The sequence below is a fragment of the Phyllobates terribilis genome, unplaced genomic scaffold, assembly GCF_046119375.1.
Source record: "Phyllobates terribilis strain yellow unplaced genomic scaffold, ASM4611937v1 Scaffold_8__6_contigs__length_399053987, whole genome shotgun sequence".
NCBI classification, from domain to species: Eukaryota; Metazoa; Chordata; class Amphibia; order Anura; family Dendrobatidae; genus Phyllobates; species Phyllobates terribilis.
In genome coordinates this window covers 387,224,847-387,252,708 of record NW_027362768.1, presented here as the reverse complement: position 1 = coordinate 387,252,708, position 27,862 = coordinate 387,224,847, and the positions used below count along the sequence as shown (strand labels likewise).

Below are 27,862 nucleotides of genomic sequence, written 5' to 3'. Positions count from 1 at the left end.
GGCTCGGCCCGTGTGCTGCCTGATGATGGGCTCCGCTGCAGTCAGTAACATGTGGTCCCATCATCTCGCGCTTCACTCTGCACCGGCAGGAAACCACAATGATCTGCTCACCAGCATCTCGATACCATGCAGCATTTATGTCTGATGAAATAACATCTCTAATACATCAGAGTGACTCCCAGCATGCCCTGACAGTCTGCAGCGGTCATAGCATGCTGGGAGTAGTAGTCTCACATATGAGTCCACTCCTGTACAAAAGAAAAGGGCGCAGGAACATTGGAGAATATGGTGTGAACAGGAGGCAAGTCCACCAAGAGACTCAGGCAGTCACGCTGACGTCCTCCCGTGCTGTGATCGTCTGAGGGGAGGGGAGAGCGCAGCTCTGAGACACATACAGCAGCTATCACACTCTAACTTCTCAGACATTTCTTACAGAAAAAAAATCATTTAATAAAAGAAAGAAAACAAAATGCAAATATTTCCAACCGAGAGCAGAAACGACAAATCTACGGGTCAGCGCTGGGGGCGGAGTCAGGGCGAGCGGGCAATCCGATTGGCTGTTGGAAATATAAATGTCCTTGAGGTCGGCAGATGGGAGTCGATTCCCACAGTGACAGCGTCACATCGGGGTCTTCATGTCCTCCGTCATCTTCATGGCTGCACTCACTAGATCACAGGACGTCTTATGCTTCTGCCAATCACGGACCTGACACTGCCTGCGACAAGAGAGAGACCGCAAAACGTCCTGGAGGTCAGATATCCACCGAACATAGATGTGGGGGCGACTAAGAGAGCAAAGGGGTCCTTGGTATTGTGAGGTCTGAACACTTCACATCATGAGCTTGGACTTCAGGTTTGATGATAGAAGACGAACGTGTATTGTCTAATATCAAAGTGTGCAATGTTACCGGAGCAACTCCTATATACAGTGGTGCTCAAAAGTTTACATACCCCGGCAAAAGTTTTCCTTTCTTGGCCTTGTTTCAGAGAATATGAATCATAACAAAAACCTTTTTCTCCACTCATGGTTATTGGTTCGGTGAAGCCATTTATTGTGTTTTGTCTTTTTAAATCTTAATGACGACCAAAAACATCCAAATGACCCTGATCAGAAGGTCACATACCCTGGTGGTTTTGGCCTGATAACATGCACAGAATTTGACACAAATGCGTTTGAATGGCTGCTAAAGGTAACATCCTCACCTGTGACCTGTTTGCTTGTAATCAGTGTGTGTGCATAAAAGCTGAGTGAGTTTCTGGGATCCAGACAGACTCTTGCATCTTTCATCCAGCCACTGGCGTTTCTGGATTGTGATTCATGGGGAAAGTAAAAGATTTGTCAACGGATCTACGGGAAAAGGTAGTTGAACTGTATAACACAGGAAAGGGATACAAAAAGATATCCAAGGAATTGATAATGTCAGTCAGCAGCGTTCAAAATGTGATTAACAAATGGAAAATCAGGGGCTCTGTAAAAACCAAACCACGGTCAGGTAGACCAACAAAAGTTTTGGCCACAACTGCCAGGAAAATTGTTCGGGATGCAAAGAAAAACCCACGAATAACATGAGCTGAAATTCAGGACTCTCTGAATACTAGCGTTGTGGCTGTTTCAAGATGCACAATAAGGAGGCACTGGAAGAAAAATGGGCTGCATGGTCGAGTCGCCAGAAGAAAGCCATTACTGCACAAATGCCACAAAGTATCTCACCTACAATACGCCAAACAGCACAGAGACAAGCCTCAAAACTTCTGGAACAAGGTAGTTTGGAGTGATGAGACCAAAATTGAACTTTTTGGCCACAACCATAAACGTTACATTTGGAGAGAGGTCAACAAGGCCTATGATGAAAGGAACACCATTCCTACAGTAAAGCACGGAGGTAGATCGCTGATGTTTTGGGGATGTATGAGCCTCAAAGGCACAGGAAACTTGGTAAAAGTTGAAGGAAAGATGAATGTAGCACGTTATCAACAAATACTGGAGGCAAATTTGCCCGGAAGCTGCGCATGGGACGTACTTGGATGCTCCAACATGACAATGATCCAAAACACAAGGCCAAGTTGACCTGTCATTGGCTACAGCAGAACAAAGTGAAGGTTCTGGAGTGGCCATCTCAGTCTCCTGACCGCAATATCAGTGAGCCCCTCTGGAGAAATCTCAAGCGCGCAGTTCATGCTAGACAGCCCAGGAATTTACAGGAACTGGAGGCTTTTTGCCAAGAAGAATGGGCAGCTTTACCATCTGAGAAAATAAAGAACCTCATCCACAACTACCACAAAAGACATCAAGCTGTCATTGATGTTAGAGGGGGCAATACACGGTATTAAGAACTGGGGTATGTGAACTTTTGATCAGGGTCATTTGGATGTTTTTGGTCATCATTAAGATTTAAAAACAGAAAACATAATAAATGGCTTCACCCAACCAATAACCATGAGTGGAGGAAAATTTTTTGTTATCAATCATATTCTGTGAAACAAGGAAGGAACAATTCTGCCGGAGTGTGTAAACTTTTGAGCACAACTGTACATTACTGATCCTGAGTTACCTCCTGTATTATACTCCAGAGCTGCACTCACTATTCTGCTGGTGCAGTCACTGTGTACATACATTACATTACTGATCCTGAGTTACCTCCTGTATTATACTCCAGAGCTGCACTCACTATTCTGCTGGTGCAGTCACTGTGTACATACATTACATTACTGATCCTGAGTTACATCCTGTATTATACTCCAGAGCTGCACTCACTATTCTGCTGGTGCAGTCACTGTGTTCATACATTACATTACTGATCCTGAGTTACCTCCTGTATTATACTCCAGAGCTGCACTCACTATTCTGCTGGTGCAGTCACTGTGTACATACATTACATTACTGATCCTGAGTTACATCCTGTATTATACTCCAGAGCTGCACTCACTATTCTGCTGGTGGAGTCACTGTGTACATACATTACATTACTGATCCTGAGTTACATCCTGTATTATACTCCAGAGCTGCACTCACTATTCTGCTGGTGCAGTCACTGTGTTCATACATTACATTACTGATCCTGAGTTACCTCCTGTATTATACTCCAGAGCTGCACTCACTATTCTGCTGGTGCAGTCACTGTGTACATACATTACATTACTGATCCTGAGTTACCTCCTGTATTATACTCCAGAGCTGCACTCACTATTCTGCTGGTGCAGTCACTGTGTACATACATTACATTACTGATACTGAGTTACATCCTGTATTATACTCCAGAGCTGTACTCACTATTCTGCTGGTGTAGTCACTGTGTACATACATTACATTACTGATTCCTGAGTTACATCCTGTATTATACTCCAGAGCTGCACTCACTATTCTGCTGGTACAGTCACTGTGTCCATACATTACAACACTGATCCTGTACTGATCCTGAGTTACATCCTGTATTATACTCCAGAGCTGCACTCACTATTCTGCTGGTGCAGTCACTCTGTACATACATTACATTACTGATCCTGAGTTACCTCCTGTATTATACTCCAGAGCTGCAGTCACTATTCTGCTGGTGCAGTCACTGTGTACATACATTACATTACTGATCCTGAGTTACATCCTGTATTATACCTCAGAGCTGCACTCACTATTCTGCTGGTGCAGTCACTGTGTACATACATTACATTACTGATCCTGAGTTACATCCTGTATTATACTCCAGAGCAGCACTCGCTATTCTGCTGGTGCTGTCACTGTGTACATACATTACATTACTGATCCTGAGTTACACCCTGTATTATACTCCAGAGCTGCACTCACTATTCTGCTGGTGCAGTCACTGTGTACATACATTACATTACTGATCCTGAGTTACCTCCTGTATTATACTCCAGCGCTGCACTCACTATTCTGCTGGTGCAGTCACTGTGTACATACATTACTGATTCTGAGTTACATCCTGTATTATACTCCAGAGCTGCACTCACTATTCTGCAGGTGCAGTCACTGTGTACATACATTACATTACTGATCCTGAGTTACCTCCTGTATTATACTCCAGAGCTGCACTCACTATTCTGCTGGTGCAGTCACTGTGTACATACATTACTGATTCTGAGTTACATCCTGTATTATACTCCAGAGCTGCACTCACTATTCTGCTGGTGCAGTCACTGTGTACATACATTACTGATTCTGAGTTACCTCCTGTATTATACTCCAGAGCTGCACTCACTATTCTGCTGGTGCAGTCACTGTGTACATACATTACTGATCCTGAGTTACATCCTGTATTATACTCCAGAGCTGCACTCACTATTCTGCTGGTGCAGTCACTGTGTACATACATTACATTACTGATCCTGAGTTACATCCTGTATTATACTCCAGAGCTGGACTCACTATTCTGCTGGTGCAGTCACTGTATACATACATTACATTACTGATTCTGAGTTACCTCCTGTATTATACTCCAGAGCTGCACTCACTATTCTGCTGGTGCAGTCACTGTGTACATACATTACTGATCCTGAGTTACATCCTGTATTATACTCCAGAGCTGCACTCACTATTCTGCAGGTGCAGTCACTGTGTACATACATTACATTACTGATCCTGAGTTACCTCCTGTATTATACTCCAGAGCTGCACTCACTATTCTGCTGGTGCAGTCACTGTGTACATACATTACTGATTCTGAGTTACATCCTGTATTATACTCCAGAGCTGCACTCACTATTCTGCTGGTGCAGTCACTGTGTACATACATTACTGATTCTGAGTTACCTCCTGTATTATACTCCAGAGCTGCACTCACTATTCTGCTGGTGCAGTCACTGTGTACATACATTACTGATCCTGAGTTACATCCTGTATTATACTCCAGAGCTGCACTCACTATTCTGCTGGTGCAGTCACTGTGTACATACATTACATTACTGATCCTGAGTTACCTCCTGTATTATACTCCAGAGCTCCACTCACTATTCTGCTGGTGCAGTCACTGTGTACATACATTACATTACTGATCCTGAGTTACATCCTGTATTATACTCCAGAGCTGCACTCACTATTCTGCTGGTGCAGTCACTGTGTACATACATTACATTACTGATCCTGAGTTACCTCCTGTATTATACTCCAGAGCTGCACTCACTATTCTGCTGGTGCAGTCACCGTGTACATACATTACATTACTGATCCGGAGTTACCTCCTGTATTATACTCCAGAGCTGCACTCACTATTCTGCTGGTGCAGTCACTGTGTACATACATTACATTACGGATCCTGAGTTACACCCTGTATTATACTCCAGAGCTGCACTCACTATTCTGCTGGTGCAGTCACTGTGTACATACATTACATTACTGATCCTGAGTTACCTCCTGTATTATACTCCAGAGCTGCACTCACTATTCTGCTGGTGGAGTCACTGTGTACATACATTACATTACTGATCCTGAGTTACATCCTGTTTTATACCCCAGAGCTGCACTCACTATTCTGCTGGTGCAGTCACTGTGTACATACATTACATTACTGATCCTGAGTTACATCCTGTATTATACTCCAGAGCTGCACTCACTATTCTGCTGGTGCAGTCACTGTGTACATACATTACATTACTGATCCTGAGTTACATCCTGTATTATACTCCAGAGCTGCACTCACTATTCTGCTGGTGCAGTCACTGTGTACATACATTACATTACTGATCCTGAGTTACCTCCTGTATTATACTCCAGAGCTGCACTCACTATTCTGCTGGTGCAGTCACTGTGTACATACATTAGATTACTGATCCTGAGTTACCTCCTGTATTATACTCCAGAGCAGCACTCACTATTCTGCTGGTGCAGTCACTGTGTACATACATTACATTACTGATCCTGAGTTACCTCCTGTATTATACTCCAGAGCTGCACTCACTATTCTGCTGGTGCAGTCACTGTGTACATACATTACATTACTGATCCTGAGTTACATCCTGTATTATACTCCAGAGCTGCACTCACTATTCTGCTGGTGCAGTCACTGTGTACATACATTACATTACTGATCCTGAGTTACCTCCTGTATTATACTCCAGAGCTGCACTCACTATTCTGCTGGTGCAGTCACTGTGTACATACATTACATTACTGATCCTGAGTTACATCCTGTATTATACTCCAGAGCTGCACTCACTATTCTGCTGGTGCAGTCACTGTGTACATACATTACATTACTGATCCTGAGTTATATCCTGTATTATACTCCAGAGCTGCACTCACTATTCTGCTGGTGCAGTCACTGTGTACATACATTACATTACTGATCCTGAGTTACATCCTGTATTATATCCCAGAGCTGCACTCACTATTCTGCTGCTGCAGTCACTGTGTACATACATTACAATACTGATCCTGAGTTACATCCTGTATTATACTCCAGAGCTGCACTCACTATTCTGCTGGTGCAGTCACTGTGTACATACATTACATTACTGATCCTGAGTTACATCCTGTATTATTCTCCAGAGCTGCACTCACTATTCTGCTGGTCCAGTCACTGTGTACATACATTACATTACTGATCCTGAGTTACATCCTGTATTATACTCCAGAGCTGCACTCACTATTCTGCTGGTGCAGTCACTGTGTACATACATTACATTACTGATCCTGAGTTACCTCCTGTATTATACTCCAGAGCTGCGCTCACTGTTCTGCTGGAGTCTCACCGCTCAGCACTCACCTGCTGCAGTACCGCTCACTCTGGCAGCGGGCGCAGCGTTTTGCAGCCTCGGCTCCACAAGATCCACACTTGGGTTTATCTGGCACTAATGACTCCATTACATCCATGTTATAGGTCTGCGCCCACCTGCGGGTAATATTAAAGCTCAGGTGGTTGTGCCCCCCGCAGCTGGGTACATGTATACGGTGGTCTCGGTGAGGGGCACTGACCTCTGGGCCTGGTGACGCAGTTCGCTGTCGCTGGGGGAGAACGCGTGCTTTATCTGATGCTTCGCTATCGCCTTCCATTTCCCAGAATTCTCTCTGATAATGGAGTCCCAGACTTCAGGAACCTGAAAAAGTCCAGAGAGGTGAGAAAGTGATGAGATGACGGACGGAGCAACAGAGCATTGCGGGGGAGGGGCAGAAAGCTGCAAACTTCACCACAGGGGTCCAGACGATTGGAGGTCCGAGCTCAGAGATGCCCGCCCTGTCAGCAAGGGAGAAAACAGAATTCTTTCGCTTCCTCATAGACTTTATGTTTATTTTCCTTTTTCTGAGATCTCTGCTTGCTGTCAGTGAATGACTCGGTTATTTATTCCTCCACTGACGCTGAAGGTTTGTATCTGAACAGCCGTCCCGAGAACGAGGCCGGCACAGGGGCTTACATCCGGCCCCCCGAGAATGAGGCCGGCACAGGGGCTTACATCCGTCCCCCCGAGAACGAGGCCGGCACAGAGGCTTACATCCGTCCCCCCGAGAACGAGGCCGGCACAGAGGCTTACATCCGTCCCCCCGAGAACGAGGTCGGCACAGGGGCTTACATCCATCCCGAGAAGGAGGCCGGCACAGGGGCTTACATCCGGCACCCCGAGAACGAGGGCGGCACAGGGGCTTACATCCGTCCCCCCGAGAACGAGGCCGGCACAGGGGCTTACATCCGTCCCGAGAAGGAGGCCGGCACAGGGGCTTACATCCGGCACCCCGAGAACGAGGGCGGCACAGGGGCTTACATCCGGCTGTCCCAAGAACGAGGCCGGCACAGGGGCTTACATCCATCCCGAGAAGGAGGCCGGCACAGGGGCTTACATCCGGCACCCCGAGAACGAGGGCGGCACAGGGGCTTACATCCGGCCGCCCCGAGAACGAAGCCGGCACAGGGGCTTACATCCGGCTGTCCCGAGAACGAAGCCGGCACAGGGGCTTACATCCGGCTGTCCCAAGAACGAGGCCGGCACAGGGGCTTACATCCATCCCGAGAAGGAGGCCGGCACAGGGGCTTACATCCGTCCCCCCGAGAACGAGGCCGGCACAGGGGCTTACATCCATCCCGAGAACAAGGCCTGCACAGGGGCTTACATCCATCCCGAGAACAAGGCCGGCACAGGGGCTTACATCCATCCCGAGAACGAGGCCAGCACAGGGGCTTACATCCATCCCGAGAACGAGGCCGGCACAGGGGCTTACATCCATCCTGAGAACAAGGCCTGCACAGGGGCTTACATCCATCCCGAGAACAAGGCCTGCACAGGGGCTTACATCCATCCCGAGAACGAGGCCGGCACAGGGGCTTACATCCATCCCGAGAACGAGGCCGGCACAGGGGCTTACATCCATCCCGAGAACGAGGCCGGCACAGGGGCTTACAACCGGCCGCCCCGAGAACGAGGCCGGCACAGGGGCTTACATCCATCCCGAGAACGAGGCCGGCACAGGGGCTTACATCCATCCCGAGAACGAGGCCGGCACAGGGGCTTACATCCATCCCGAGAACAAGGCCTGCACAGGGGCTTACATCCATCCCGAGAATGAGGCCGGCACAGGGGCTTACATCCATCCCGAGAATGAGGCCGGCACAAGGGCTTACATCCATCCCGAGAACGAGGCCGGCACAGGGGCTTACATCCATCCCGAGAACGAGGCCGGCACAGGGGCATACATCCATCCCGAGAACAAGGCCTGCACAGGGGCTTACATCCGGCCGTCCCGAGAACCAGGCCGGCACAGGGGCTTACATCCATCCCGAGAACAAGGCCTGCACAGGGGCTTACATCCAGCCGCCCCAAGAACCAGGCCAGCACAGGGGCTTACATCCATCCCGAGAACAAGGCCTGCACAGGGGCTTACATCCGTCCGCCCCGAGAACGAGGCCGGCACAGGGGCTTACATCCATCCCGAGAAGGAGGCCGGCACAGGGGCTTACATCCGGCCCCCCGAGAACGAGGGCGGAACAGGGGCTTACATCCGTCCCCCAGAGAACGAGGCCGGCACAGGGGCTTACATCCATCCCGAGAAGGAGGCCGGCACAGGGGCTTACATCCGGCCCCCCGAGAACGAGGGCGGCACAGGGGCTTACATCCGGCCGCCCCGAGAACGAGGCCGGCACAGGGGCTTACATCCGGCCGCCCCGAGAACGAGGCCGGCACAGGGGCTTACATCCGGCCGCCCCGAGAACGAAGCCGGCAGAGGGGCTTACATCCGGCCACCCCGAGAACGAAGCCGGCACAGGGGCTTACATCCATCCCGAGAACAAGGCCTGCACAGGGGCTTACATCCATTCCGAGAATGAGGCCGGCACAGGGGCTTACATCCATCCCGAGAACAAGGCCTGCACAGGGGCTAACATCCATCCCGAGAACGAGGCCGGCACAGGGGCTTACATCTATCCCGAGAACAAGGCCTGCACAGGGGCTTACATCCATACCGAGAACGAGGCCGGCACAGGGGCTTACATCCATCCCGAGAACGAGGCCGGCACAGGGGCTTACAACCGGCCGCCCCGAGAACGAGGCCGGCACAGGGGCTTACATCCATCCCGAGAACGAGGCCGGCACAGGGGCTTACATCCATCCCGAGAACAAGGCCTGCATAGGGGCTTACATCCATCCCGAGAACGAGGCCGGCACAGGGGCTTACATCCATCCCGAGAACGAGGCCGGCACAGGGGCTTACAACCGGCCGCCCCGAGAACGAAGCCGGCACAGGGGCTTACATCCATCCCGAGAACGAGGCCGGCACAGGGGCTTACATCCATCCCGAGAACAAGGCCTGCACAGGGGCTTACATCTGGCCGTCCCGAGAACCAGGCCGGCACAGGGGCTTACATCCATCCCGAGAACAAGGCCTGCACAGGGGCTTACATCCAGCCGCCCCAAGAACCAGGCCGGCACAGGGGCTTACATTCATCCCGAGAACAAGGCCTGCACAGGGGCTTACATCCGGCCGACCCGAGAACGAGGCCGGCACAGGGGCTTACATCCAGCCACCCCGAGAACAAGGCCTGCACAGGGGCTTACAACCGGCCGCCCCGAGAACGAGGCTGGCACAGGGGCTTACATCCGGCCGTCCCGAGAACGAGGCCTGCACAGGGGCTTACATCCGGCCGCCCCAAGAACGAGGCCGGCACAGGGGCTTACATCCGGCCGCCCCGAGAACGAGGCCGGCACAGGGGCTTACATACGGCCGCCCTGAGAACGAGGCCGGCACAGGGGCTTACATACGGCCGCCCTGAGAACGAGGCCGGCACAGGGGCTTATATACGGCTGCCCCGAGAACGAGGCCGGTACAGGGGCTTACATCCGGCCGCCCCGAGAACGAGGCCGGCACAGGGGCTACCATCCGTCTGTCCCGAGAACGAGGCAGGCACAGGGGCTTACATCCGCCCGCCTCAAGAACGAAGCCGGCACAGGGGCTAACATCCGGCCGCCCCGAGAACGAGGCCGGCACAGGGGCTTACATCCGGCCGCCCCGAGAACGAGGCCGGTACAGGGGCTTACATCCTGCCGACCCGAGAACGAGGCCGGCACAGGGGCTTACATCCGTCTGTCCCGAGAAAGAGCCCAGCACAGGGGCTTACATCCGGCTGCCTCAAGAACGAAGCCGGCACTGGGGCTAACATCCGGCCGCCCCGAGAACGAGGCCGGCACAGGGGCTTACATCCGGCCACCCCGAGAATGAGGCCGGCACAGGGGCTTACATCCGGCCGCCCCGAGAACAAGGCGGCACAGGGGCTTACATCCGTCTGTCACGAGAAAGAGCCCGGCACAGGGGCTTACATCCGGCCATCCCGAGAACAAGACCTGCACAGGGGCTTACATCCAGCCACCCCGAGAACAAGGCTGGCACAGGGGCTTACATCCGGCCGCCCCGAGAATGAGCCCGGCACAGCGGCTTACATCCGGCCGCCCCGAGAACGAGGCCTGCACAGGGGCTTACATGCGGCCGCCCCGAGAACGAGGCCGGCACAGGGGCTTACATCCGGCCGCCCCGAGAAAGAGCCCTGCACAGGGGCTTACATCCGTCTGTCCCGAGAAAGAGCCCTGCACAGGGGCTTACATCCGGCCGCCCCGAGAACGAGGCCGGTACAGCGGCTTACATCCGTCTGTCCCGAGAAAGAGCCCAGCACAGGGGCTTACATCCGGCTGCCTCAAGAACGAAGCCGGCACTGGGGCTAACATCCGGCCGCCCTGAGAACGAGGCCGGCACAGGGGCTTACATCCGGCCGCCCCGAGAACGAGGCCGGCACAGGGGCTTACATCCGGCCGCCCCGAGAACGAGGCTGGCACAGGGGCTTACATCCGGCCGCCCCGAGAACGAGGCCTGCACAGGGGCTTACATCCGGCCGCCCCGAGAACAAGGCCTGCACAGGGGCTTACAACCGGCCGCCCCGAGAACGAGGCCGGCACAGGGGATTACATCCGGCTGTCCCGAGAACAAGGCCTGCACAGGGGCTTACATCCAGCCACCCCGAGAACAAGGCCTGCACAGGGGCTTACAACCGGCCGCCCCGAGAACGAGGCTGGCACAGGGGCTTACATCCGGCCGTCCCGAGAACGAGGCCTGCACAGGGTCTTACATCCGGCCGCCCCGAGAACAAGGCCGGCACAGGGGCTTACATCCGGCCGCCCCGAGAACGAGGCCTGCACAGGGGCTTACATGCGGCCGTCCCGAGAACAAGGCCTGCACAGGGGCTTACTTCCAGCCACCCCGAGAACGAGGCAGGCACAGGGGCTTACATCTGGCCGCCCCGAGAATGAGGCCGGCACAGGGGCTTACATCTGGCCGCCCCGAGAATGAGGCCGGCACAGGGGCTTACATGCGGCCGTCCCGAGAACAAGGCCTGCACAGGGGCTTACTTCCAGCCACCCCGAGAACGAGGCTGGCACAGGGGCTTACATCCGGCCGCCCTGAGAACGAGGCCGGCACAGGGGCTTATATACGGCTGCCCCGAGAACGAGGCCGGTACAGGGGCTTACATCCGGCCGCCCCGAGAACGAGGCCGGCACAGGGGCTACCATCCGTCTGTCCCGAGAACGAGGCAGGCACAGGGGCTTACATCCGGCCGCCCCGAGAACGAGGCCGGCACAGGGGCTTACATACGACCGCCCCGAGAACGAGGCCGGCACAGCGGCTTACATCCGGCTGCCCCGAGAACGAGGCCGGCACAGCGGCTTACATCCGGCCGCCCCGAGAACGAGGCCGGCACAGCGGCTTACATCCGGCCGCCCCGAGAACGAGGCCGGCACAGCGGCTTACATCCGGCCGCCCCGAGAACGAGGCCGGTACAGCGGCTTACATCCGGCCGCCCCGAGAACGAGGCAGGCACAGGGGCTTACATCCGGCCGCCCCGAGAACGAGGCCGGCACAGGGGCTTACATCCGGCCGTCCCGAGAACAAGGCCTGCACAGGGGCTTACATCCAGCCACCCCGAGAACGAGGCCGGCACAGGGGCTTACATCCGGCCGCCCTGAGAACGAGGCCGGCACAGGGGCTTACATCCGGCCGCCCCGAGAACGAGGCCGGCACAGCGGCTTATATCCGGCCGCCCCGAGAACGAGGCCGGCACAGGGGCTTACATCCGTCTGTCCCGAGAACGAGGCCTGCACAGGGGCTTACATCCGTCTGTCCCGAGAACGAGGCCTGCACAGGGGCTTACATCCGTCTGTCCCGAGAACGAAGCCGCCACAGGGGCTAACATCCGTCTGTCCCGAGAAAGAGCTCGGCACAGGGGCTTACATCCGACCGCCTCAAGAACGAAGCCGGCACAGGGGCTAACATCCAGCCGCCCCGAGAACGAGGCCGGCACAGGGGCTTACATACGGCCGCCCCGAGAACGAGACAGGCACAGGGGCTTACATCCAGCCTCCCCGAGGATGAGGCAGGTACAAGGGCTTACATCCGGCCGCCCCGAGAACGAGGCCGGCACAGGGGCTTGCATCCGGCCATCCCGAGAACGAGGCCGGCACAGGGGCTTGCATCCGGCCATCCCGAGAACGAGGCCGGCACAGGGGCTTGCATCCGGCCATCCCGAGAACGAGGCCGACACAGGGGCTTGCATCCGTCCGTCACGAGAACGAGGTCGGCACAGGGGCTTACATCCAGCCACCCCGAGAACGAGGCCGGCACAGGGGCTTACATCTTTCCGTCCCGAGAACGAGGCCGGCACAGGGGCTTACATCTGTCCGTCCCGAGAACGAGGCCGGCACAGGGGCTTGCATCCGGCCATCCCGAGAACGAGGCCGGCACAGGGGCTTACATCCGTCCGTCACGAGAACGAGGTTGGCACAGGGGCTTACATCCTTCCGTCCCGAGAAAGAGGCCGGCACAGGGGCTTACATTCGTTTGTCCCGAGAAACAGTTTGGCACAGGGGCTTACATCCTTCCGTCCCGAGATCGAGGTCGGCACAGGGGCTTACATCCGGCCGCCTCGTGAACAAGGTAGGCACAGGGGCTTACATCCGTCCATCCCGAGAACGGGCCTGCACAGGGGCTAACATCCGGCCGCCCCGAAAACGAGGCCTGCACAGGGGCTTACATCCGGCCATCCCAGGAACAAGGCCTGCGCAGGGGTTTACATCCGGCTCTCCCGAGAACGAGGCCGGTACAGGAGTACATCCGGCCGTCCCGAGACCGAGGCCGGCACAGGGGCTTACATCCTGCCGACCCGAGAACGAGGCGGCACAGGGGCTTACATCCGGCCATCCCAGGAACAAGGCCTGCGCAGGGGTTTACATCCGGCTCTCCCGAGAACGAGGCCGGCACAGGAGTACATCCGGCCGTCCCGAGACCGAGGCCGGCACAGGGGCTTACATCCGGCCGTCCCGAGAACAAGGCGGCACAGGGGCTTACATCCGGCCACCTCGAGAACGAGGCTGGCACACGTGCTTACATCCAGCCGCCGCGAGAACAAGGCCAGCACAGGGGCTTACATTCGGTCGTCCCGAGAATGAGGCCGGCACAGGGGCTTACATTCGGTCGTCCCGAGAATGAGGCCGGCACAGGGGCTTACATTCGGTCGTCCCGAGAATAAGGCCGGCACAGGGGCTTACATCCGGCTGCCGCTCTGCTGTCCATAGACAGGTCTTCGACAACTCCTTTAAGTCAGATCGAGATATGGATGGAAATAAGAACGTTCCCATTCACTTACCACAAGCAGAGATCTTACATATGGGAAGGACCTGAAATATCAGATCTGAGGGGAGCAGAAGGGATTTCATCTGTCCCCCCTGGATGCCAGGTTCCCCCACTCATACCTGCTCTAGGATCAGCTCTTTCTTTGGGGGCGCCGTTTCGCTCACTGACAGATGACTGAGGAATCGCTGCACCTCCACCAGGTTCGGCAGCTGATCGATGAGGACCTCAGTGAGATGAGAGCGGAGCTGAAATGACAGGACAGACATAGGGTGCCATGATGATGGCAGAGCCGCAAGGACGGCACCGGGGGTCTGCACCGGGAGGCGTTACCTTCAGTAGCTGTCCCCGGGTGAAGCTGTCGATGTTGTACTTCCGCTGGCACTCCGGCCTCAGCAGCAGGTTGTACAGTGATATCCACACCTGACCGTCCAGCTTGGTCATCTTCTGCTGGTCCTCGGCCGGCACTGACAACCAGCGGCCGCTCTCGTACTTCTGTATCAGACCTGCGGGGTGGGGGGGGGGACAGTGAGGGATGGGGTATTTATGAGGAGGGGGCGACCTGTTGTGGGATGGTCATGTGACGTGGATCTGGGGCGACACCTTGTACCTTTGCTCCGCCGGCTCCAGGGGCAGCTGTGCAGCAGTTCCACCAGGACACAGGGCAGGTTGTGCGTGTTGAGCAGGCGGGTGGTGGCGCTCAGTGGGAGGCTGGGGGTATACAGTGTAAGTCACTCTCAGGTCGATATCCTGCACCCCGTCACCCGGGGACTTACCTGTCCGTGTGGTCGGTGATGTACCGCAGGACAGATAGACACTTCAGGGCAACATCAAAGTCCAGCGCCTCGGCCTGCAGCTTCAGTTCCTGGGGATGATGGGAGCATCAGTCACATGTGGTGTATACAGGTGGCTGTTATCAGCCATTACTGGGGGAGGTGACTGTAGGACAGGAGACTACAATCTATTACTCCCTGTTATCAGCCATTACTGGGGGAGGTGACTGTAGGACAGGAGACTACAATCTATTACTCCCTGTTATCAGCCATTTCAGGTCAGGGAGAGGTGACTGTAGTGACAGGAGATGTAGACCCCCTTCGGCCTCATGATCACTATCACACATGTTCAGGGACTTTACAATCTGTGACTATGAGCTCTACTGGTCCTTTAGTATCGGTACAGCGCAGTGTCGCCCCCTATATACCGGGTGATACGAGGCCGGGGTCCTGCTATAGAGATCACTGCACGTTTCGCCTCTTCTATGTGCAGACAGGGTCGTGCGGAGGTGGCGGGAGGAATATTCTGCAGTGAATGGTGGCTTTGTCTGTCTCCTACCCCCGCCTGGGTTTCGGCAGAGACTCATGTACTGTACCTCCAGAGAAGAGGTCTCACTGGCAGAGCTCGGCAGCAGTCTGTCCTGACTCGCTATCACTCCTGCAGAACATCGCGACAGCAGCAACGTCAGCTTCCGATGACAATAATCAATGAGATCCAGCACCAGATCCTCGGCAGATTCACACACGTCCTGTAGAGATCATGAGATCCACATCACCCCACACTGCAACCTCACATTGGACATTCAGGCATCCCCATGTTCAGGACCTCTGCTTGCTGTCTATGAATGTACGCGGTCACACAGGTGAGGGGCTTGTTACCAGGGGCCTCGTGTGAGCACAGGACCGTGTCTGCCCATCAGTCTCCGCTGTGTCCCGCGGCTCACAATGGGCAGAGCGCAGTAATGGCCGGTCCATTATACTGGTGCGGTGGGATCTCACCATCATACACCAGGCTGGGGGATCTGCTCATTGTCCTGGGACTTATAATAATCCGGAAGGATCTGTCCTTTATCAAAAAGAAAATGAGAATAAGCAGAATCCGGGCTCCGGAGATGACGCTCTCCTGTGTATACAAACTCAGCAGCCATCGCCCCACGGGGGCTTTATATCATGCGACACCACTCGTGCGGACCCTGACAGCTCCCGGAAATGTGCACAATTCTGCGCTATCCTGCACCATCACCTGTGCACGCTAATGGACGCCATTATGAAGAAGATAACGAGCCGGTGGCACAAGGCGCTCAGGACGGTGACTGTGGTGAGAGGCGCCGTGCTCAGGTACTAGTCTGACGCCTCTAGGTTTATTGTTCAGGGCTACCCTAGCCCCTGCGAGTCTCACCTTGTGGTAAAATATGGTTTCCAGGAGATTAATGATGGTCGCCTCATGATGGATCTGCAAGGAAGGAGACACTGGTCAGTGTGTTACCCGGCAGCCGCTGCAGGGGGCGCTCATGAGATGCACTTACCACCATGTACAGGGGGAAGGTGCTTCTGGGCTGGAAATCCTGCAGCTCGGAGATCACAGGGAAAACCTTCTGCTTCCAGATCTCTACAGCGATCAACTCCCGGATCAACAAGGAAACCTGAGAGAAGCCGCAGAGGAGGGAGATTCATACAGGTCACACCGCCAAAGAGACAGCGACTCAAAAAATAGTGCAAAACACAGTGGACCTTTAGGTTAAGTTCAGACCAGGAAGTTTAGAGGATACACAATTTTACTGTGCATAAAACCCAACATCTTACAGCAAAGTGGACGGGATATATAGACAACAGCTTCTGATAAAACCTGACGCCAAACAGGGAAAAATCCACACGTAATCTAATGTATCTAACTGGTGCCGAAATACTGAAGAAATACTGCAAACTCGCAGCCGATCCTCGTTGTGGGAACGTGGCCTCATTGGCCCAATCTCAAGCTGAGAAAAGGTAATTTTTAAAGCGTAATGTCGCCACGTGGAGCAATAAATGCGCACTATGCGGGGCAGCCGAAACATAGCTGTGCAGAAATCACTGAAATGTATCACAACACGTGACATGGAGGAAAGCATGGCAGTGCTGGGACCGCCAGCCATCAGCGTTACCGCACACTCACACACAGGTTTGCACTATTTCTTTTTCTGTGCTGCCTCCCTAATGGATTTATATAATAGAAATGTTCTAAATTCCTTGGGAAGCCGGTGCTGTGATAGACGGACGGACGGACGGACGGACAGACATCCTGATACCTTTCCATGTGTCACCAGTAGATCCTTGATCATCTCCTCTTGGCCGGCGGATGCGTTGACGATCGCCTGCATGTTCAGCTTCTCCATGTACTCGTGCTGCTTCAGCCACCTGACAACAAGGAATAAAAGCTCAATATCTGCATCACAGATCTGTGTCTGAGCTTAACAGGAAGCTAAGGAAAGTATCAGTCTGGTTATAAAGTAGAAAACCCAAGAGCAGAAACACCGAACATATGCTCATGGAAGGATGTGTTGGGGTAGAGCGTTCCAAAGTAGGGGGGAAGCACGGGAGAAATCTTGCATGCGATTGTGGGAGCAGGAGATTAGAGGAGGAGATCTTGTGAGGATCGGAGGTTGCGTGCAGGTATGTACTGGGAGACTAGATCACAGATATATGGAGGAGACAGGTTGTGGATGGCTTTGTGTGCCAGGGTTAGGGGTGAATGGAGTCTCTGGGTAATGGGGAGCCGGTGAAGAGATTGACAGAGAGGAGACGCCGGGGAATAGCGGGGGGACAGGTGGATTAGTCGGGCAGCTGAGTTTAGGATAGATTGGAGGGGTGCGAGAGTGTTAGAGGGGAGGCCACAGAGCAGGAGGTTGCAGTAGTCGAGGCGGGAGATGATGAGGGCGTGCACTGGTGTTTTTGCAGATTCGTGGTTGAGGAATGTGCGGATCCAGGAGATATTTTTGAGTTGGGGTCGGCAGGAAGTGGAAAGGGCTTGGATATGTGGTGTGAAGGAGACATCAGAGTCCAGGGTTACCCCGAGGCAGCGAGCTTGTGGGACTGGGGAGAGTGGACAGCCATTGACATTGATAGATAGGTCAGATGGGGGGGTTGAGTAAGGGGGGGGGGAAGATGATTTTTAGAAATCTGTCAGAGAAGAAGGATGAAATAGCGGACTGACATTGTGGGATTCTGGTTAGTAAGGAGGTGATATCGGGTCCAGAGAGGTAGATCTGTGTGTCATCAGCATAGAGGTGATACTGAAAGCCGTGAGACTCTATGAGCTGTCCCAGGCCGAAGATGTAGATGGAGAAGAGCAGGGGTCCTAGAACTGAACCTTGGGGGACACCGACAGATAGGGGGCGAGATGAGGAGGTGGTGTGTGAGTGGGAGACACTGAATGTCCGGTCTGTTAGGTATGAGGAGATCCAGGATAGGGCCAAGTCTGTGATGCCGAGAGATGAGAGAGTCTGGAGTAAGAGGGAATGGTCCACTGTGTCAAAGGCAGATGACAGGTCCAGGAGGTGGAGGACAGAGTGGATTTGGATTTGGCTGTTAGTAGGTCGTTGGTGACACTGGTGGACACAGACAGAAAAGGGTCCCTGTGCAAGAACAATATATGGGCCCTTTTCACCCCAAGAGCTCCTAAAAATGCAAAAATTGCACCTGCTATGGAGGTAGAAATGGGCCCCCTAACCTCTTGGGCCCCTGTACAGGTTGCACCAATGATATGTCCGCCCCTTGTTGGTGACTTTAGTCAGGGCAGTTTCAGTAGAATGGTGCGGTCAGAAGCCAGATTGTAAGCGGTCAAAGAGGGAGCGGGAGGAGAGGTGGGAGGACAGTTCAAGATGGACGTGTTGTTCCAGTAGTAGGCATAGAGGAGAAGTGATATGATCAGAGAGGATGGGTCAAGGGAGGGTTTTTGAGGATGGGTGTGATCGAGGCATGTTTGAAGCATGAGGGGAAGACACCAGTTGCTAGTGACAGGTTGAAGAGGTGGGTTAGGGTTAGGAAGAAGACAGTGGTGAGATTTGGGATGAGGTAGGATGGGATTGGGTCAAGTTCACAGGCGGTGAGGTGTGATTTGGAGAGTAGAGAGGAAAGTTGATCTTCTGTAATGGTGGAGAAGCTAGTTTTGGAGGACGAGGATTGAGAAGGTGTGAGGAGGGGCTGGGGTATGGAGGAGAGAATTGAAGGTGTTGAATAGTTGTTTGGGGTTGTGAGACAGGGAGGATATGAGAGATGAGAAGAAGGTTTGCTTTGCTGCAGTGAGTGTGGACTTGAAGGTAGTGAGGGACTTTCTGAATGCGATGAAGTGCTCATTGGAGTGGGATCTTTTCCATCTCCGCTCAGCAACCCTGGAGGCCGGTCGCAGTTCTTTAGTCAGGCTGGTGTGCCAGGGTTGTCTGTTGATTGTGCGAGCTTTGGTATGTGTGAGGGGGGCGACTGAATTGAGAGCTGAAGCTATTGTGGTGTTATATAATGCGGCAGCAGCATCACGCAAGGAGCTTATGTCTGTAAGAGGGAGGAGGGATTCAGAGAGAGAGTGTAGGTCAAGGTGTATGAGATTTCTGCGAGGGTCTGCAAGTTTGTGGAATGGGGCTTGCTTCCCTGGAGAGGAGAGGGGAGAGAATGTGAGTAGGTTGTGGTCAGAGAGAGGGAGAGGTGAGTTAGAGAGGTTATATAGGGAACAGAGGCGGGTGAAGATGACGTCCAGTGTGTGGCCATCTTTATGAATGGCTGCTGAAGACCATTGAGCGAGGCCGAAGGAGGAAGTGAGAGATAGAAGCTTAGGGACAGATGAGTGGGAAGTGTCAATGGGGATGTTGAAGTCATCCATGATGATAGTGGGGATGTCAGTGGAAAGGAAATGAAGCTGCCAGGTGGTGAAGTGGTCGAAGAAGGTGGTGGCTGGTCCTGGGGGGCGGTAGATGATGGCCAGCTGGAGGCTGGAAGGGAGTAGATGCGCACACAGTGCACCTCAAAAGAGGGGGGGTAACGGAGGGTGGCAGTGGGAATTGGGTGAAGGAGCAGTTATCTGACAGCAGAAAACCAACTCCTCCACCATGCTTGCCAATGGGGCGGGGTGTGTGGGAATGGTGGAATACATGGTACGAAAGTTCAGCTGGAGAGGCCGTGTCAGAGGGGGTGAGCCAGGGTTTGGTGATGACGAGGAAGAAAAGTTTGATAGTGATGAAAAGATCATGGATGTAGGAAAGTTTGTTGCAGACGGAGAGAGCGTTCCATAGAGCTCCTGTTAGTGGGACTGGGGAAGCGGGGGCTGGGCGGATGGGTATGAGGTTAGAAGGGTTGTGAGAGTTGGTAATAGATTGTGGATAGGAGGTGGAGGTGACTGTGGGGATATGGCGAGGAGGACCAGGATTTGGGGAGATATCGCCGGCAGTGAGGAGGAGCAGGGGAAGTGTTAGCAGGTGGGAGCAGGAGAGGGCATGGGGTGGCTGTCTGTGTGTGGAGACACAGGATTGTATGTTGAGGAATATTTTGGAGGAGGAGGTGAGATGGGTGGGGAGGATGGAGGGAGAGATGAAGAGTTCATTACTAGGTGTAGGGATTAGGGGTGGTTGTAAGAAGTGAAGGATTAAGGGGGTGAGAGTGAAAACATAGACAAACATTCCTTACAGTGTCCAAGTATCTAGTTCCCTTCAGGTTCAATTCAGCATTACATTACAGATCCTGTATTGATCCTGAGTTACATCCTGTATTATACTCCAGAGCTGCACTCACTATTCTGCGGATGCAGTCACTGTGTACATACATTACAGATCCTGTATTAATCCTGAGTTACATCCTGTATTATACTCCAGAGCTGCACTCACTATTCTGCTGATGCAGTCACTGTGTACATATATTACATTACTGATCCTGAGTTACCTCCTGTATTATACTCCAGAGCTGCACTCACTATTCTGCTGGTGCAGTCACTGTGTACATACATTACATTACTGATCCTGAGTTACCTCCTGTATTATACTCCAGAGCTGCACTCACTATTCTGCTGGTGCAGTCACTGTGTACATACATTACATTACTGATCCTGAGTTACATCCTGTATTATACTCCAGAGCTGCACTCACTATTCTGCTGGTGCAGTCAATGTGTATATACATTACATTACTGATCCTGAGTTACATCCTGTATTATACTCCAGAGCTGCACTCACTATTCTGCTGGTGCAGTCACTGTGTACATACATTACATTACTGATCCTGAGTTACATCCTGTATTATACTCCAGAGCTGCGCTCACTATTCTGCTGGTACAGTCACTGTGTACATACATTACATTACTGATCCTGAGTTACATCCTGTATTATACTCCAGAGCTGCACTCACTATTCTGCTGGTGCAGTCACTGTGTACATACATTACATTACTAATCCTGAGTTACATCCTGTATTATACTCCAGAGCTGCACTCACTATTCTGCTCGTGCAGTCACTGTGTACAGACATTACATTACTGATCCTGAGTTACATCCTGAATTATACTCCAGAGCTGCACTCACTATTCTGCTGGTGCAGTCACTGTATACATACATTACATTACTGATCCTGAGTTACCTCCTGTATTATACTCCAGAGCTGCACTCACTATTCTGCTGGTGCAGTCACTGTGTACAGACATTACATTACTGATCCCGAGTTACATCCTGTATTATACCCCAGAGCTGCACTCACTATTCTGCTGGTGCAGTCACTGTGTACATACATTACATTACTGATCCTGAGTTACATCCTGTATTATACCCCAGAGCTGCACTCACTATTCTGCTGGTGCAGTCACTGTGTACATACATTACATTACTGATCCTGAGTTACATCCTGTATTATACTCCAGAGCTGCACTCACTATTCTGCTGGTGCAGTCACCGTGTACATACATTACATTACTGATCCTGAGTTACCTCCTGTATTATACTCCAGAGCTTCACTCACTATTCTGCTGGTGCAGTCACTGTGTACATACATTACATTACGGATCCTGAGTTACATCCTGTATTATACTCCAGAGCTGCACTCACTATTCTGCTGGTGCAGTCACTGTGTACAGACATTACATTACTGATCCTGAGTTACATCCTGAATTATACTCCAGAGCTGCACTCACTATTCTGCTGGTGCAGTCACTGTGTACATACATTACATTACTGATCCTGAGTTACATCCTGTATTATACCCTAGAGCTGCACTCACTATTCTGCTGGTGCAGTCACTGTGTACAGACATTACATTACTGATCCTGAGTTACATCCTGTATTATACTCCAGAGCTGCACTCACTATTCTGCTGGTGCAGTCACTGTGTACATACATTACATTACTGACCCTGAGTTACCTCCTGTATTATACCCCAGAGCTGCACTCACTATTCTGCTGGTGCAGTCACTGTGTACATACATTACATTACTCATCCTGAGTTACATCCTGTATTATACTCCAGAGCTGCACTCACTATTCTGCTGGTGCAGTCACTGCGTACATACATTACTGATCTTGAGTTACATCCTGTATTATACTCCAGAGCTGCACTCACTATTCTGCTGGTGCAGTCACTGTGTACATACATTACTGATCCTGAGTTACATCCTGTATTATACTCCAGAGCTGCACTCACTATTCTGCTGGTGCAGTCACTGGGTACATACATTACTGATCCTGAGTTACATCCTGTATTATACTCCAGAGCTGCTCTCACTATTCTGCTGGTGCAGTCACTGTGTACATACATTACATTACTCATCCTGAGTTACATCCTGTATTATACTCCAGAGCAGCACTCACTATTCTGCTGGTGCAGTCACTGTGTACATACATTACATTACTGATCTTGAGTTACATCCTGTATTATACTCCAGAGCTGCACTCACTATTCTGCTGGTGCAGTCACTGTGTACATACATTACATTACTCATCCTGAGTTACATCCTGTATTATACTCCAGAGCTGCACTCACTATTCTGCTGGTGCAGTCACTGTGTACATACATTACATTACTGATTCTGAGTTACATCCTGTATTATACTCCAGAGCTGCACTCACTATTATGCTGGTGCAGTCACTGTGTATATACATGACATTACTGATCCAGAGTTACATCCTGTATTATACTCCAGAGCTGCACTCACTATTCTGCTGGTGCAGTCACTGTGTACATACATTACATTACTGATCCTGAGTTACCTCCTGTATTATACTCACTATTCTGCTGGTGCAGTCACTGTGTGCATACATTACATTACTGATCCTGAGTTACATCCTGTATTATACTCCAGAGCTGCACTCACTATTCTGCTGGTGCAGTCACTGTGTACATACATTACATTACTGATCCTGAGTTACATCCTGTATTATACTCCAGAGCTGCACTCACTATTCTGCTGGTGCAGTCACTGTGTACATACATTACATTACTGATCCTGAGTTACCTCCTGTATTATACTCACTATTCTGCTGGTGCAGTCACTGTGTGCATACATTACATTACTGATCCTGAGTTACATCCTGTATTATACTCCAGAGCTGCACTCACTATTCTGCTGGTGCAGTCACTGTGTACATACATTACATTACTGATCCTGAGTTACATCCTGTATTATACTCCAGAGCTGCACTCACTATTCTGCTGGTGCAGTCACTGTGTACATACATTACTGATCCTGAGTTACATCCTGTATTATACTCCAGAGCTGCACTCACGATTCTGCTGGTGCAGTCACTGTGTACATACATTACTGATCCTGAGTTACATCCTGTATTATACTCCAGAGCTGCACTCACTATTCTGCTAGTGCAGTCACTGTGTACATACATTCCATTACTGATTCTGAGTTACATCCTGTATTATACTCCAGAGCTGCACTCACTATTCTGCTGGTGCAGTCACTGTGTACATACATTACATTACTGATCCTGAGTTACCTCCTGTATTATACCCCAGAGCTGCACTCACTATTCTGCTGGTGCAGTCACTGTGTACATACATTACATTACTGATATTGAGTTACCTCCTGTATTATACTCCAGAGCTGCACTCACTATTCTGCTGGTGCAGTCACTGTGTACATACATTACATTACTGATCCTGAGTTACCTCCTGTATTATACTCCAGAGCTGCACTCACTATTCTGCTGGTGCAGTCACTGTGTATATACATTACATTACTGATCCTGAGTTACATCCTGTATTATACTCCAGAGCTGCACTCACTATTCTGCTGGTGTAGTCACTGTGTACATACATTACATTACTGATCCTGAGTTACATCCTGTATTATACCCCAGAGCTGCACTCACTATTCCGATGGTGCAGTCACTGTGTATATACATTACATTACTGATCCTGAGTTACCTCCTGTATTATACTCCAGAGCTGCACTCACTATTCTGCTGGTGCAGTCACTGTATACATACATTACTGATCCTGAGTTACATCCTGTATTATACTCCAGAGCTGCACTCACTCTTCTGCTGGTGCAGTCACTGTGTACATACATTACATTACATTACTGATCCTGAGTTACATCCTGTATTATACTCCAGAGCTGCACTCGCTATTCTGCTGGTGCAGTCACTGTGTACATACATTACATTACTGATCCTGAGTTACATCCTGTATTACACCCCAGAGCTGCACTCACTCTTCTGCTGGTGCAGTCACTGTGTACATACATTACTGATCCTGAGTTACATCCTGTATTATACTCCAGAGCTGCACTCACCATTCTGCTGGTGCAGTCACTGTGTACATACATTACTGATCCTGAGTTACATCCTGTATTATACTCCAGAGCTGCGCTCACTATTCTGCTGGTGCAGTCACTGTGTACATACATTACTGATCCTGAGTTACATCCTGTATTATACTCCAGAGCTGCACTCACCATTCTGCTGGTGCAGTCACTGTGTACATACATTACATTACATTACTGATCCTGAGTTACCTCCTGTATTATACTCCAGAGCTGCACTCACTATTCTGCTGGTGCAGTCACTGTGTACATACATTACATTACTGATCCTGAGTTACCTCCTGTATTATACTCCAGAGCTGCACTCACTATTCTGCTGGTGCAGTCACTGTGTACATACATTACTGATCCTGAGTTACATCCTGTACTATACTCCAGAGCTGCACTCACTATTCTGCTGGTGCAGTCACTGTGTACATACATTACATTACTGATCCTGAGTTACATCCTGTATTATACCCCAGAGCTGCACTCACTATTCTGCTGGTGCAGTCACTGTGTATATACATTACATTACTGATCCTGAGTTACATCCTGTATTATACTCCAGAGCTGCACTCACTATTCTGCTGGTGCAGTCACTGTGTACATACATTACATTACTGATCCTGAGTTACCTCCTGTATTATACTCCAGAGCTGCACTCACTATTCTGCTGGTGCAGTCACTGTGTACATACATTACATTACTGATCCTGAGTTACATCCTGTATTATACTCCAGAGCTGCACTCACTATTCTGCTGGTGCAGTCACTGTGTACATACATTACATTACTGATCCTGAGTTACATCCTGTATTATACCCCAGAGCTGAACTCACTATTCTGCTGGTGCAGTCACTGTGTACATACATTACTGATCCTGAGTTACATCCTGTATTATACTCCAGAGCTGCACTCACTATTCTGCTGGTGCAGTCACTGTGTACATACATTACATTACTGATCCTGAGTTACATCCTGTATTATACTCCAGAGCTGCACTCACGATTCTGCTGGTGCAGTCACTGTGTACATACATTACTGATCCTGAGTTACATCCTGTATTATACTCCAGAGCTGCACTCACTATTCTGCTAGTGCAGTCACTGTGTACATACATTCCATTACTGATTCTGAGTTACATCCTGTATTATACTCCAGAGCTGCACTCACTATTCTGCTGGTGCAGTCACTGTGTACATACATTACATTACTGATCCTGAGTTACCTCCTGTATTATACCCCAGAGCTGCACTCACTATTCTGCTGGTGCAGTCACTGTGTACATACATTACATTACTGATCCTGAGTTACCTCCTGTATTATACTCCAGAGCTGCACTCACTATTCTGCTGGTGCAGTGACTGTGTACATACATTACATTACTGATCCTGAGTTACCTCCTGTATTATACTCCAGAGCTGCACTCACTATTCTGCTGGTGCAGTCACTGTGTATATACATTACATTACTGATCCTGAGTTACATCCTGTATTATACTCCAGAGCTGCACTCACTATTCTGCTGGTGTAGTCACTGTGTACATACATTACATTACTGATCCTGAGTTACATCCTGTATTATACCCCAGAGCTGCACTCACTATTCTGATGGTGCAGTCACTGTGTATATACATTACATTACTGATCCTGAGTTACATCCTGTATTATACTCCAGAGCTGCACTCACTATTCTGCTGGTGCAGTCACTGTATACATACATTACTGATCCTGAGTTACATCCTGTATTATACTCCAGAGCTGCACTCACTCTTCTGCTGGTGCAGTCACTGTGTACATACATTACATTACATTACTGATCCTGAGTTACATCCTGTATTATACTCCAGAGCTGCACTCGCTATTCTGCTGGTGCAGTCACTGTGTACATACATTACATTACTGATCCTGAGTTACATCCTGTATTACACCCCAGAGCTGCACTCACTATTCTGCTGGTGCAGTCACTGTGTACATACATTACATTACATTACTGATCCTGAGTTACCTCCTGTATTATACTCCAGAGCTGCACTCACTATTCTGCTGGTGCAGTCACTGTGTACATACATTACATTACTGATCCTGAGTTACCTCCTGTATTATACTCCAGAGCTGCACTCACTATTCTGCTGGTGCAGTCACTGTGTACATACATTACTGATCCTGAGTTACATCCTGTACTATACTCCAGAGCTGCACTCACTATTCTGCTGGTGCAGTCACTGTGTACATACATTACATTACTGATCCTGAGTTACCTCCTGTATTATACTCCAGAGCTGCGCTCACTATTCTGCTGGTGCAGTCACTGTGTACATACATTACATTACTGATCCTGAGTTACATCCTGTATTATACCCCAGAGCTGCACTCACTATTCTGCTGGTGCAGTCACTGTGTATATACATTACATTACTGATCCTGAGTTACATCCTGTATTATACTCCAGAGCTGCACTCACTATTCTGCTGGTGCAGTCACTGTGTACATACATTATATTACTGATCCTGAGTTACCTCCTGTATTATACTCCAGAGCTGCACTCACTATTCTGCTGGTGCAGTCACTGTGTACATACATTATATTACTGATCCTGAGTTACATCCTGTATTATACCCCAGAGCTGCACTCACTATTCTGCTGGTGCAGTCACTGTGTACACACATTACATTACTGATCCTGAGTTACATCCTGTATTATACCCCAGAGCTGCACTCACTATTCTGCTGGTGGAGTCACTGTGTATATACATTATATTACTGATCCTGAGTTACATCCTGTATTATACCCCAGAGCTGCACTCACTATTCTGCTGGTGGAGTCACTGTGTACATACATTACATTACTGATCCTGAGTTACATCCTGTATTATACTCCAGAGCTGCACTCACTATTCTGCTGGTGCAGTCACTGTGTACAGACATTACTGATCCTGTATTATCCTCCAGAGCTGCACTCCTATCACCACTATCTGCCTGGTGTCTCACCCTCCGGATCCTGTATCGCGCAGGGTGAAGCTCTGCAGACTCTGGACCATTCCCTCCGCCTCTCCGTACAGCAGCACCGGATTGGACGCCATCATCTTTCACCGGAGCCAACTGCGTTTTGGTGTTACTATGGAAATAAAACACTGCTTCTGAGATTGCGCAGCGTGTTATCACCACGACAACAGCAACTTCCTGTCCGCAAGCGCAGTGAGCCGCTCTTTGTTCGCTGGTTCACGCAT

At 51.0% G+C, this 27,862-nt stretch overlaps 1 protein-coding gene across 1 annotated transcript; it reads right to left on the bottom strand.

Moving 5' to 3' along the window:
* Positions 1 to 425: 425 nt before the first annotated feature.
* Positions 426 to 27,862, bottom strand: ZMYND10 (zinc finger MYND-type containing 10). The gene is made up of 12 exons (XM_073642806.1): positions 27,624 to 27,862; positions 17,163 to 17,271; positions 16,404 to 16,520; positions 16,277 to 16,330; positions 15,474 to 15,626; positions 14,881 to 14,969; positions 14,715 to 14,815; positions 14,438 to 14,610; positions 14,227 to 14,352; positions 6,926 to 7,047; positions 6,717 to 6,842; positions 426 to 716 (listed from the first exon to the last, which is right to left on the bottom strand). Exons 1-12 carry the CDS (start codon positions 27,716 to 27,718, stop codon positions 620 to 622), a joined length of 1,362 nt encoding a protein of 453 aa, XP_073498907.1. The 5' UTR covers positions 27,719 to 27,862; the 3' UTR covers positions 426 to 619.

Bases quoted from the DNA above. Each gene is read 5' to 3' on its own strand.
- ZMYND10 (XM_073642806.1), bottom strand. From the start codon at position 27,718: ATGATGGCGTCCAATCCGGTGCTGCTGTACGGAGAGGCGGAGGGAATG. The intron at 16,331-16,403 runs GTAAGTGCATCT...CCTTCCTTGCAG, and splicing joins CCTTCCCCCTGTACATGGTG to ATCCATCATGAGGCGACCAT. The intron at 14,970-15,473 runs GTACAGTACATG...CATCATCCCCAG, and splicing joins GTGAGACCTCTTCTCTGGAG to GAACTGAAGCTGCAGGCCGA.